Source organism: Chinchilla lanigera, unplaced genomic scaffold, assembly GCF_000276665.1.
Source record: "Chinchilla lanigera isolate Chin_1 unplaced genomic scaffold, ChiLan1.0 scaffold00093, whole genome shotgun sequence".
In the NCBI taxonomy this organism is placed as follows: domain Eukaryota; kingdom Metazoa; phylum Chordata; class Mammalia; order Rodentia; family Chinchillidae; genus Chinchilla; species Chinchilla lanigera.
The window spans coordinates 1,833,017-1,847,049 of NW_004955494.1; the positions used below are offsets into that span (position 1 = coordinate 1,833,017).

At 39.1% G+C, this 14,033-nt stretch overlaps 1 protein-coding gene, 1 long non-coding RNA gene and 1 pseudogene across 2 annotated transcripts in view; 2 read left to right on the forward strand and 1 right to left on the reverse strand.

Moving 5' to 3' along the window:
* Positions 1-14,033, forward strand: part of LOC102015324 — a 38,987-nt gene that overhangs the window by 6,559 nt on the left and 18,395 nt on the right. The gene's annotated exons all lie outside the window — the stretch shown is intronic.
* Wee2 (WEE1 homolog 2 (S. pombe)) overlaps positions 3,893-14,033 on the reverse strand; it is a 32,476-nt gene continuing 22,335 nt past the window's right edge. Inside the window, exons 7-12 of the mRNA XM_013505022.1 lie at positions 11,871-12,017; positions 11,130-11,237; positions 10,921-11,006; positions 9,715-9,885; positions 7,193-7,335; positions 3,893-4,755 (exon numbers count right to left, since the gene is read on the reverse strand). Of these exons, the coding sequence (XP_013360476.1) occupies positions 4,647-4,755; positions 7,193-7,335; positions 9,715-9,885; positions 10,921-11,006; positions 11,130-11,237; positions 11,871-12,017 (764 nt within the window). The 3' untranslated portion in view covers positions 3,893-4,646. The remainder of the gene's footprint in view (positions 4,756-7,192; positions 7,336-9,714; positions 9,886-10,920; positions 11,007-11,129; positions 11,238-11,870; positions 12,018-14,033) is intronic.
* Positions 5,577-7,183, forward strand: LOC102014684 (annotated as a pseudogene).

A 14,033-nucleotide genomic window follows, 5' to 3' on the forward strand; every position in this document is an offset into this window, starting at 1 on the left:
AAATTTCTTGTAGAATTCAGCAGTGAATCCATCAGGGTCTGGGGTTTTCTTTGTTGGTAGGTTTTAAATAACATCTTCAATTTCACTGATTAATACTGGCTTATTTAAGATTTTTATATCTTCTTGACTCAGCTTTAGTAATTCATATGTATCTAGGAATCTGTCCATTTCTTCTGCATTTCCCATCTTATTAGAATACAAGTTCTCAAAATAGGTATAATCTTCCGGATTTCTGCAGAGTCCATTGTGATTTCACCCTTTCTTTCCTAATTGCATGGAGTTGAGTCTTTTCTTTCCTTTTTTTCTTGATAAAGTTGTATAAGGGTTTAGAACTTGAAATGCTTCACTCCAAACTCTCGACTTGAAGGTTTGTGCTGAAAAGTCAGCTGTGATTCTGATAGCCTTTCCTTAGGTGATTTTGTTTGTTTTCCCTAACAGCTTTTAATATTCTTTTCTTGTGTTGAATTTCTGGAATCTTGACTATGACATGCCTGGCTGTAGTTTTTTTATCATGGTTAATAGGAATTATATAATACCTCACTTTTCTGTATGTCCAATTCTTTTTTCCTACCAGTGAAGTTTTCTGCCATGGTGTCTGTAAACAGGTCTTTTTTTATGTCATTTGTGCTATCTCCTGCTTTTTTATTAATTCCAATCAATCTTAAGTTATTCTTCTTTGCCTCATGTAGCAGCTGCTAGATTGATTTCTCATGGTACCTTGCCATTTTTAAGGAATCTTTCTTTTCATGATGATAATTGCAAGCCTGTGTTCTATATCTGAGATCCAGTCCTCACATTAGCTCCTTCTGCTGTGGATACTTTCAATGGAATTTTTATTCTCCTGGATAGCTGCTTGAATATGCCTTATGGATTCCATTTCTTTCCTATGCTGAGTACTCATGGCTTCCATAATTTTCTTAAGCTCCTATTATGCTGTGTGTCTAGATGTCCCCTCAAAGCCTCATGCAGTCATGGGGCAGGCTTCTAGAGTTTTTGGTTGATTCATGGTCCAGTGCTGGGATTATGGGTATGAGTGCTACAGCCACCCTGGGGAGAGTAGCCTACATACAGTATAAGGGAGTAAAAGAGGCTTGCTCCTGCTCCTCCCCCATTTGCTCTTGTTGCTTTTGTTGTCTTCCCCCACCATGAACTGTTGTCCCCGTGCCATGCCCCTCTGCCTTGAAGCCAGCTGAGTATGGACTGAAACCTCCACAAACTGTGAGCTAAATAAACCTTTCCTTCCTTAATTTTGGCATCAGGCATTTTTTCTCAACAATGAGAGAAAAGTAACCAAAACAGATCCTCTATTTTTTTTCTCTGTATCTGCTCTAGAGTCATTAAGCATGGTTTTCACTGTGGATACCATCTCTGCAGTTATCTGAGAAATTATTTCTGATTTGATTTTTTCATTCAATTGCTTTGGTGTTACCACTTTAGAGAGGCCAGGCTTTCGGACTGCCCCACTTCATTGCCCCTGGGTTTGCCATTGGTGAACTGGATGTCTGGGGTTGCATCTTGTTTAAGTGTCTTCTCATTTTCTTTTTTTAGTTTAATTCCTAAGGTGATGCTTGTAAATTGCCTGTAGTGGGTTGCTTTATTGCTAGTATTTAGAACCCTTAGGAAATGACTGCTTCTCCAAGGTATCTTCCCCAGGTGTAACTGGTTTTTGGGCTTTGAGTCTGTTGCAGGATCCGACATCCTCCATTTGTTGGGCATGAGAAGTTGCTGCCTGTTTGGCCCAGCCCCTGGTTCTTTGGCACTCTGCCACAGTATTTTCTGTGACCCTTAGTCAATCTCAGTCTTGGAATACCAGGAAAAATAGCTCTTTAGAACAATTATGTCACTTTTGGCTAAAGTGGTACCATCAGCAATAACAGTGGCAACAATCACAGCCGCCAGCTAGTGCAGTCCTTCACATCCACTGCTCATCTCCACTGCTGTGTCTCTCCGTGGAGGCCTCTGAGGTCACCAGCAGTCACCATATGTCTGCAGGTTTAAATGCTCCTCTTGTGCAGTGAGTCCCATCTCAGGGAGAAGGCACCGCTAGCTACTTCCTCCCTCTTCATTGAAGTTTCTCTCTTCACTCTGTCCATGGGCTTCAATTCGAGCCTCAGATCTTTCCTGGGTCCAGGGGACCCACTTCCCTCCCTCGTGTCTTCCTCACGTTGCTGTCGTCTGAATGGCAACACTCAGAGAGAACCTTTGCCTTCTACTTACCACTCTGCCATCTTGATGCCCCCAGGACTTCTATCTAGAACATATAAAGAATTGAAAAAGTCAGACCCCCCCCCCAGATTCAAACACCCAATCCTAAAATGGGCATCTGAGAGAAATACAAACTTCTCAGATGAAGAAATACAAATGGCAAATAAGTAAACCGCTCAAAAGGAAAGAACAACTGAGATGAAGGAAAGGAGAAAAGAAAGTGAGGGGAAAATGTATATATCAATATATAAATGTAAAAATATATAAATAAAAAATGTATATGTAAATATATAAATAAATATAAATAAATGTATATATAACATACACACACGATAGCTAAGATAATTGTACTACTAATTTCTATTAGTTTATTGAAAGGAATAGTTAGTGCTTATATTGCTTGATCCTTTTTTTATTATAAAGATAAAAATTGAAACATATTAACAGACACACAGACATAAAAAAAAACATAAAAATGAAAACAAGACAGAATTTCAGACAAGGTAATAGGAAACTAACAATTGTTGTTGTATTACATATTGGTATCCTCAAATTGGTTCCTCAGATAAACAAATATAGGCCTGTAGATTGATCTTTGATCAGTCTTACATGCCTATATCTGGTAATCTTAGCAACTACTCTGAAGATAACACTATGCACTACAATAACATTGTTAATTTCCTATCATCTTGTTTTGAAATTGTGTATCATTTTTATTTAATTCTGTTTAAAATTTTAAAAGTGAGAAAAAAAATGTTCAATATCATTGGGCATTCTGGAGATGCAAATTAAATGACGCTGAGATTCCATCTCACTCCAGAAAGAATGGCTATGAAGAAATCGGCCAATAACAAATGCTGGAGGAGCTGTGAGGAAAAAGGAGCCTTTCTCTGCTGTTGGTGGGAGTGCAGACTGGTGCAACCACTGTGGAAATCAGTGAGAAGTTTCCTCAAGAAGCTAGGACTAGAGGTCCCATTCCACCCAGCTATTCCCCTTCCAGGTATCTTCCCAGCAGAATTAAAAACATCATACCATAGCAATAAATGTGCACCCATGTTTACAGCAGCACAATTTGTAATAGCTAAATCTTGGAAACAACCCAAATGCCCATCAACAGGGGAATATGGTATTCTCCAATTGATATTAGCACAAACCTTCCTTTTCAATGAACTAAGAGACACTAATAGTATAGCTACCTTGCATTTTTCTCCCTTTTACCTTCTTTCCTTTCCCCTTTCACTTTTCCCTTTCCCCACTCCTAGTTCCTTTTTCCTTTTAAGCAATTACTTCCCATTTCACAATTATTATTGCACATTTTATCCACGTTTATCCTTCTTTATGACTGAGTAGTATTTAGTTGTATAGAAATACATCTTTTTTCCTGCTAATATCAATTGGAGAATTTTTATGCCCATATCTTGTACTCTAACTACCTTGAAGATGACACTGTACAGTGTATTAACTATTGTTATTCTATAATTTTGTCATGAAATTCAGTTTCACCTTTTTTTCAGTAAAAATAAAATAGATTCTCTTTACCTGCTCACTTACAAAATATTTTCCAACATGAATTTCTGATTCTTTGTTTCATGTTACAAAGAAGTGTGATTTACCCATATTCATCTTTGGACAAGATAAAACCTTTATTTACAAATATTCTATCCTGTAAAATGTACACAGAAAAGGATTTGGATAAAATATACTTTTTTAAAAAAACCACAGGAAATGAAGCCAGATTCTACTAAAATCGGAAGTGGTGATATCCAGGAAGTCAAAACCATTCAACAGCCATAAGAGGGCTAAGACAAATTTACTGAGTCACAACAGCCACATCACCTTTCCCTTGAGCATTCCATCTCCAGGGTTTTTGTTTCACAAGTTAATAACCAGCTCAGGCAAATCCATGCTATTCGTGGTCTTATTTCTACCCACCTCACATAACAGCGGAGCCATTCATTTAATAAATACAATGTCAGAGAGGTTACCTCCATCCATAAAATACATTAAGAAAACTGTTCCTCAGAAGGGGCTGGAAATTCTCTTTGATGAATAGCATCATACAGCATGGGAAGCACTGTCTAAATCCATGCACATCTTCTTGTAGGGTCTTACTTCAACTCAAGCCAAATGTTATTTCTTTCTGGGATCAAGTTGTTGATAGGTAGCATTAGGAATATAACAATCGGGAAGAAAAGTGAATACCAATTATTATACCTGAGGCCATTGCTAATAAGAAGTTTTAGTAGCTTTGTGATCTTGGCTGCAAATGCTATGTTAAGGTGACTTTTTCCTTTTTGTAAGTTTTTCCCTTTTGTAAGAAGAAGGTTGGATGATCAGTATCTTTCTGGAGAGCTTATAGTATAAAGTTGGCTGGTGTGAAGTGAATTCTGATGGGGAAGATTGCCCACAGGTAAAGCTTGAAGACTTCACACTCTTTCATCCTACCAGCTGTCTGTGCTTCTTGATTCTCTTTGGCCCACAGAGACCTCAAGGTTGCCATGGTGGGTGTCTCCCTGGAGGGACTGGGCCTGCTGGACTTTTCTCAGTTCCCTGCAATTGAAGGGGGAGAACATAGGTTACTTGTCCCCCAACCACAGACACTATTTACAATTTCAACTGAGATAGGTTTCTCTTTCACTTTTATGGGAACAATCCTGAGGTATATGTAGAATAGAAAATTCAGTTCCTATGATTATGTTTGCCATAAGAAAAAGATGACACACACATACCATTGCAACTGGTAGATTCCATTTCCCAGATTCTATTAACTGGGTCAAAGTGTTCTTTAAAGTTAGGTTAAGTGAACATACTCTTCATGCTTCCTATATGTATGAAGTTACAGATGTCAACAAACCACAGCCTCTGGGTCAAATCTGGGCTGCCACCTGATATTGTAAACGAAGTCTTATTGCAATACAGCTGCTCATTTAGGTAGATGGAATGATTCATAATCAGTGGCTGTTCTTACACCACAACAACAGAGTTGAATCATTACAGCCAGCAGTCACGTGGCCCACAAAGCATAAAATATGTATTATCTAACCATTTGTAAAGTAAGCTACCAACCCCTCAACAATTATTGGATGCCATCTTTCCCATCACTGACACTGACTGGTGATAGTTAATTAGATATCCAGAATTCGCTTCACAACTTACACACACTACACTTTCAGAGGTACTTACATTCTTGAGAAGAATATATTTAGATGAGCACTTAGTTTCTCATATGGAATGATGGAACTCAAAACTAGAGCAAAAAGTAAGTAGTCCTGCTTCCACTGGTGGGCCTGAGCTACAGGGATCATGATGCCATGAACCAGTGAGAGTATGTGAAGCAACCCTTTCTGGATTCTAAAAGACATCATTTCAACATGGGACAGCAAATTTCAGCTTAGCTGCAGCTGGTTATTAACAAGTTACCAGAAAAAATAGCAAATCACATCACATTGGTTAGAGAAAGTAGCTCTCTAACTTATGAAGAATTTCTTGGGAGAGTAGCTGAACTCAATGATGTAACTGCTAAAGTGGCTGCTAGACAGGAAAAATACGTCTTTCAGGTACAGCCTGGTTTTGGTTCCTCTACCTTTTGGAAAGTGGTTGCATGGGTGGTCTGTAGCAAGAAAAGCAGTGGCATTGTAGTAGCATCATGGATAATACATTTGTACCAGTTCATTCTGCTTTATAAAGACACCACAAGTAAAGCAGCAGGATTGTTGCCTCAGAGGTCTACCTCTGAAGAACCAATGAAAACTCATTTTCTGTAACATCTTGTCAGGCTAGCCTTGCGATGGGAAGGGTGAAGCAGCTGACTGAGGAGGAGTGTTGTGTCTGCATGGATAGACAAGATCACCTCATCCTGCCTTGTGCTCACAGCTTTTGCCAGAAGTTTATTGATAAATGGAATAATCAACATGAGAATGGCCCTAAAGATGAGTGGAACAAAAGAATCTTGGGTGGTACCAGATGCACCGCCAGAAGATGACATGGCTGACTATATTCTTAACATGGCAGATGAGGCAGGCCAGCCCCACAGACCATGACCTTGGGAGGAAGAGCTTTTTCTGTTATCATGGGCTTCAAATATATTGTGGTCATGGAGGAAGAATGGAAGTACCTTGTGGCACAGATACAGAATAATTCATTTTTCCCATTCTCTTATTTTTGCTATTCTGGTAATATGTTCCATTTTTAAACAAGCTTTCCATGTTTTCCACTCATAGTAAACAACAAAAAAAATTAAGTGGATTATTGAGCATAATTCCTGACTAAAGGCTGAAAATCTTTGCAATTTATTACCAGGAGAACAGTTTGGAGACTTAGCTTTCAAACTAATCTTTCCAAGACGGATATTGTATCCAAGAGAAAATGGATTTGTAAGTTTATTTCAAGAAAGGACCATTTTTTAAGAAAGGACCATTTTTTTTTATTTTCTATTGTATTTCTAGCAGATCACTTAAAATTTTCTTCAGAACGCTGCCAAACATCGCTGCCTGACCTCTACTCCAGCCTCATGCCATTAATCCACAATTTATTTAATGAATGAACTGATTAGTAAATGAACACCAGTCTACATGAAAGATTGACTTGCTCAGAAAAAATACTTTTTCTAAACACATACCAGGACAGTGTGTCTGCATGCCTATCCCTGAAACATAATGGATTTCTAAAATAGTCTGTACTTACCTAAGCTTTTCTTACATTAGGTGATCGCCATTATTTATTTAGATAAATAAATGCTGCTGACCCTCAGAACTCCAAGTTTTCTATACCAGTGGTATTTCGTTGTATTCCTCCCTCTTTCTTTATTTACATTACCTGGAATTTTCTCTCAAGCTTCCCACCCTCGTGCTACAAAGGGCTTCCCTGAGCCTATGTCTTGCAACACAGATTATGCATAAACTCAAATCTGTAGAGGCATGCCAAGCTGGCTTTACAGTTGTGAACAGTTTGTAACAGACTCTTTCTTGACTCCAATATCCAAGTCTACCTTTCCAGTGTGGCTATCTTAGACTTTTCCAAGTTTAGTTGCTGCTGGAGCTCCTCCATCGTCTTCACGGAGGGCCGGAGAACTTGACTTTTGACCAGAGCTGCTGCAGAAGGTCTCTCTCTTGGATCAGGGTGGATCATTCTCTGGTAATAGAGGGCCAAAAAGAAGGAAAGAGAAGCTTCAGTTTGGGGAAGCTCTTCCCGCTGAGATCAACTGCGGCCCAGCTTCTGCCAGTGGATTTTGTGAAACCCTGCTTCTCTTTAGGCAAGGGGAAGGGATAAGTGAAAAATTATCTCTAACTTGGACAGAAGGATCATCTATGTCTGGTAACATCAGTTATCCACACCTCTAACTTGTTGTTTTGTTGTTGTTTTTGTTTTGGGTTTTTTGTTTGTTTTGTCTTCTTGAGACAGAGTTTCACTATGCAGTTCAGGCTGGCCTTGAACTCACTTGGTAGCCCAGGCTGGCCCTGAACTCACAGCAGTCTTCCTGCCTCAGCCTCCCAAGTGCTGGGATTACAGGCATGTGCTACCACATCTGGCCTACATTTAATTTGTTTTTAAGTACTGTTGCATATTTTAGAGCTAGCTGGCCGACTAACTAGTCTGGTACCTTAATTTTAATGTGGAAAAACATGAGTCACTACATAAAAAGTGATTTGTCTAAATTATTGAAAGGGCCAAGCCCAAAGCCCAATTTACCTAACTCTTCATTCACCTTACTTTCTACTCTATCTTGCTCCTTTATCTCCTAATAATGACCCCCTATGAGACAGTATTTCTAAAGCATTTGTCTCAAGGTAGAGGATTCTATAACCTGATTTGAATATGGTAGAAATATGTAATTAGATGGATAGATAGATATCAACTAGCAGTGTCATATAATGAAGGAAACACTGAACCTTGCACTTGGGGACCAAGTTCAGAGCCAGATCTACCATTTACTTTGTAAATTTTGATGGAGATCCGATTCTCTTACCTGAGATTTGGGAGAATGGTATATTCTCCTTCTGGAACTACTGTGAGAATTAATGAACTAGCATACATGTACGGTATTACCTAGCAGAGTCAATATTTAGGTACTCAGTATCAACTATACAATGGTGCCTGAGGGTTCACAAGCTTAATTCTTTCCACAATTCTGGTTGTAAACTAAATTGGATGAGAACTGAATCAATTTCAGTGGTTAGGTTCAGTGTTTTTTTTTGTTTTGTTTTGTTTTGTTTTGTTTTTTGTTTGGTTTTTCTCCGGTACCAGGAACCGAACTCACGACCTTGCGCTTGCCAGGCAGGCACTTTTGTCGTTGAGCTAAATCCCCAGCCCCTAGGTTCAGTGTTGACCTCATGGGAAAATTTGATTCAGTTGTGGTCCAATTTGGTTTACAAATAGAATTGTGGAAAGAATTAAGTTCATAAACTGAGGACTGCTGTGTCTAAGAGTAGTTTACATATACAGATTAGACTGAATAAAAGACCATGGTATGGAAGGGTTTACCTCCTCCCAGGAAAGCAAAAGAAAGTCAGCACAGGCAGGTTCATAGTGGCGTTTAAAACTTTCAGGTAAACTAATCTCCAAAGGAGTAGGTAGGTATTTTACAGCCATTTTAGGCATCCTAACCAGTGTTGTTTCCGAATCAGTGAAGTAAGTCATATGTACATTTTGTTTTCCCAGTATGATTCTGGGCGTCTTGATAGTGTATGGTTTTCTTTTCATCTTTTTATTTCAACATAATATCCTCTTTTTGCTGTCCCTGTACATGCTCAGATATTATTAAGTAAAAGCAATACACAGATTTTTTTAATTGACATCATGCTTTTTTCCAATAGCTCAATAATTGGTGGTATTGTCAGTTATCAATAAAGTAGCTTATACTTTTTATAGACACTTGAAACTCTTTCCTTTGTTAATGTCATCATTCCACCTGGCAGTCATTAAAACCCTGAATTAGGAGGAAAAGACCAGGTATTACTTTGGAGTTAACCACTTTTTCACTCTAAGGTAGGCATGTGGCACATGCCTGTAATTCCAACTATTCAGGAGGCTGATACAGTAGGATCGCCCGGCATCTTAGCAAGATCCTGTCTCAAAAACCTGGGAACGTAGCTCATTGGTAGAGCAACTGTCTAGAATACACAAAGTTCCGAGTTCAATCTCCAATACCACCAAAAAATAAGTAGATAAATAAAAGTGTGAATATGAGTCAAATAGCTACTGTAAGCCTTGAGATTTTTGCCTCTGCACAATAAGATTCAACCTCCCTTTTTACAGGGTTATTAAGAAGAGTACATGAAAAATGTTCATAACTGGACTTTTAAACAATAGCATGAAGTATTTAATGACGTCTTTGCAGTTTCCCTGAGAAGTTTTCAATCTGTTCTCTATCTTGTCTGGACTTCTAGTCACATTTCCTTTTACCTCTGTTCACGGCATTGCCAACAGCTCTACTTTCCTTTTCCCCCTACTTGCCTTCGCATTTTTACAAATAGACATTTGATTTTCTGTTCATCTCATGAGCTATGTCACCTTGAGCAAATTGTGAAAATCTTCTGTGAGCTTCGGAGGAACGTCCGGAAAGTTCCCCTTACGGATCTCATGCCACCTTGCACCACAGGTGGGTAAAGTCTTTGCTCCTGCGGCCTCTGCAATCGTTAATCCTAGGGCAAATATATCAGCTTTGGGAAGGTGTCGATAATCCTGAAAATAGAAGAGAGGCCAGGTAATTTTCCAAGTGGAGCAAGTCAAGTAACTGGTCAAAGAGGTTCATCTGAGTACATGAAAGCTTTAAACGCCATGGACCAAATTATACCTACTACTGCTGATGTTTAAGAAGATAGAGGGAACATAAATGTATCTTATTAAACCTGCTATACCTGAAAAATCAGAGGTCAAATTTTAGTTCTACTTTGCTCTGTCAGACTCAAGGAGGCTTGGCACATGCATTAGTTGATCAAAGGAAGGAAACACTCATTTTTCTCCTAATTATCACCCAGGAAGAAGTTCTAGTTACATTCTTCCTAGGTCAGACCTGACAAACATCTTCGAAGATGGGGAATCACTAAAGGTCACTGTGGTGCCAGAGCTGCTGGTATGATCCAAAAGATAACAGCATGATAAAGATGGGTTAGACCTCTGTGACCACTAATGGGAGGCTTCCTTCAAAATAGGCAGCTCATGAGGTTAGGAATACTAAGAAACAGAAACAATGAAGGATCTATAGGGGAAAAAAAAGAAAAACCAGGATGAATATTGATACGTCCTTGACTGAGCCAGATTTCCCATGCTTTTTGGAAGAGTATCTCTCCTATATTTGGTCTCTGTTCTGAATTGGGAAAAAGATACTGCCGGGCATGGTGGCACACACCTGTAATCCCAGCACTTGGGAGGCTGAGGCAGGAGAATCGTTGTGAGTTTGAGACCAGCCTGGGCTACAAAGTGAGCTCAAGGCCAGCCTGAACTGCATAGCAAGACCCTGTCTCAAGAAGACCAAAATAAATAAATAGAAAAAAAGATACCGTACATTTACATTACAAATAGACAATTTTTTGCACTGTGAGCCTTCATTTTAGTGTATAAAAGTTCAGTAGGGTTATAGCCCCCTTAGTCAGGAGGCTAAGGCTGAGAAGGATCACAAGTTCAAAGCCAGCCTAGATAACATATAGCAAGACCTTGTTATAAATAAATTAATTTAAATAAATAAATACACGAAGTTCTCTATTTCCCTGTCTGTACCTCTTGCAAAATCTCATTAGCTAAGAAGCGAGTATCTCCTTCTTCCACTTGGGGTTTTCTTATTGACGTCACATGGCCCAGGTCACCTGAGAAAAGAAAATAAAAAGAAAAGAAACAGCTCCATAAAAGTATGTCTTTGTTGCAACCCGGAGTCATCAGTGTAAGTGTCACAGGATAAAAGCACACTAGTAAGGACAAAGAAGACTCACCAATTTTATACATTACACTGGCAGAGAGAAACCAATCGGCTTCATTTTCAACCTCGTCTGGGACTTCAAGAGAATCACTTTGCACGTTATGACAAATGAAGATGTTACCTGAAGAAAAAAGAATAGACACAAGTACTGATTCCTAAGCTTCTTCCTCAAAAGGTTTTTTTCTGGATGTTTCCTCCCTCCACTATTCTTCTGTGTCGTTTTAGCAAGACTGTGAAGCCTTTTATTCCCTATGAAATCTCTCGTGTTACATTGCAAGATCGAGTGATGAGTAATACCCACTCATGTATTTATGACCTCATAGATTCTCAATAGACTGGCGGCAGAGTACTGTTGTCTCAAAATAAAACACAGTAGTAACAACATGCTTAAGTTTCATACTGACAGGTGACTGATGCTGCATTAGAAGTGATAGATGCTGTCACTTTGATTAATGCTGAATTAGAAAATATACAGCATTAGTTAAGTGATCAAAACACTGCCACTTTACTGCCACTTATGTAGTAAGTTAAATATCTACTTTTATATTTTCCCCTTGCTATAAGGGAAAGTCTTTTCCTTCCTATTTACTGGCCCAAGGGGGAAATGGTTAAAGAAATATAACCAAAATTTTTCAGGAGAAACAAATCAAAGAGAGGGACCAGTGCACACCATCTTGGACACTTGGTAAACACACAGGCACAGATTTTGATGAAGATAAAATGTGGCAGGAGGAAGGGAAGGAACCATACTGACTAGGCTTGATGTCCAGGTGCACCATGCCAGAGCTGTGGATGTACTTAAGCCCCAAGGAAATTTGCAGAAGGATGTCTCTGAGTGTTGGCTCTTGGAAGTGATTACCAGACTTCATGTTTTCAGATACAGCAGCTTGCAAGCTTCCACCTGGGACAAAACAGAATAACCCCCTAGCATGAGCAAATGAGTGGGAATCTTGCAGGTGCAAGCATAGCAAATACTAAATAAATTTCTCATGACTGCATTCCCAAGTCTGGATTATTTTAGTGTCAGTGCAAAACATGAAACTGTCTGTCTTGTGTCTATACCGTATCTATGCTGGAAAGAAGAACTGCAGAACTTTTCGAGGAAAAGAAAATTCCAGTATCTTAGGGTATCCAACACATGGCTCTACAGCCTCAATTAGGTGCCAACTAACATTTTAAAACGTTTACTGAATTCTTGTACAGAAGGCCAGTTAAGCAACAATTAATCCCATGTCCATGTTAGACTAGAAGTTATAGGCCATTAGAATACAATAGGTTCTATATCCATTAAAAATATATCAAAAAATGAGAACATTTAATGATTTCCCACCCAAGAAAATGCTTAGCTCTATATATACTTGAATCCTATTTCACCCACGGTATTTGTACATCAGCTGTAGATTATATTATCCTTGTTGTCAATTAAAATATAAATCCTGGATTCACACACTACCTGCTCCTGGACACCCATCCTAAGGTATTAGATTACTTCCAAACACTGTTAGCATTCACCGGCAGGTTCTTCAAATTACAGTGTCCTGACTCCCATTGGTAGTTACAAAATTTATAACTACACATCACATATGTATCAGAATAATAGGAGCTGGGCATGGTGGCGCACGCCTGTAATCCCAGGACTCAGGAGACTGAGGCAGGAGGATCGCTGCAAGTTCAAGTCCAGGCTGGGCTGGGCTACACAGTGAGTTCAAGGCCACCTTGAACTACACAGTGAGACTCTGTCTCAAAAAAAAAGAAAAAGAATAATGGGGTCTGAGATGTTAATAAAATTTCTGAGGAAATCTGTACCTAAAATTATCCTTCATAAAACTGAATTTAAAGACTGATCTGTCATGCTAACATAGTTAAGCTCAGAAAGAATTACTCTGGACCTTTCAGAAACTCAGAGCACTAAAATAAGGAGTTCTAATTTTCTGAGCATTTTCTAAGGAAAGAATTTACACACTATAAATGACTTATTAAAGAGAAAGATTTTTTTGGATCTTGTTAAAAATTGTATTTGCCAGGCTGACTTCAAGCTCATGATGATCCTCCTGCCTCAGCCTCCTGAGTGCTGGGATTACAAGAGTGTGACACATGCCTGGCTGGATCTTGTTAAAAATGAAGTCCCTTCAAAACTAAGTTCGTAGGTGAGTTTATGAGGTGTCGACAGGAGGAAGAGTGCTACATGCATTAAGTGCTTGTTTCCCTGCCAGCCTGGGTGACCCTGCAGGGCGGGGACCACATCTGATTCACACTTCTTCTCCCAAGACCTGGCACATAATAAATATTTTGTGTCTTGAACGTTCATGCTGGCAACAGAGAGAAAAGAAAAATTAAGGATCCCTTAAAGGTAGAGAAAGAAAGCTGCCTCCTGGCGTACTTAGCAAGCCTTTACTGTGTTTTTACAGATAGAGGTGGAGATGTTTCTAATCCACTCAAGAGCTATAGTATGCAATAAGGACAACTGAACAGGTGCTAGCTCCACTTTTAAATACTCAGAAGCTCCACGTATAATTAGCTAAATAACAATGTTAGAAATTATTGAAAAGTACTCATCTCTGCTATAGCTAAAGGTGATCATCCACTACTAATAAAAGAGCACAATTAACTGCCTTTTATTAAATACTGTTAGTAAGGAAGTATTAACAGGCAGGGCGATTCTGAATCAACTCACACGGAGGCCTTCGCTCCATACCCCAAGGGAGCTCCCAGGGGTGACCTCTGTACCTACAAGCACTGTGCCCTAGAAGGAAATCCCCAGCTCCTGGGCAGCCCTTCTCAAACCACCTTTGTGAGACGGGCTGAGTTTCTTGCTTGAAGTAAAATAATGGTACTTTACCCTCTTAGTAAAAAGTTTAAAAAAAAAAAAAAAAAAAAAAACCTTTAAATAGACATTTATGTTTTCCTCTCTGCTGCT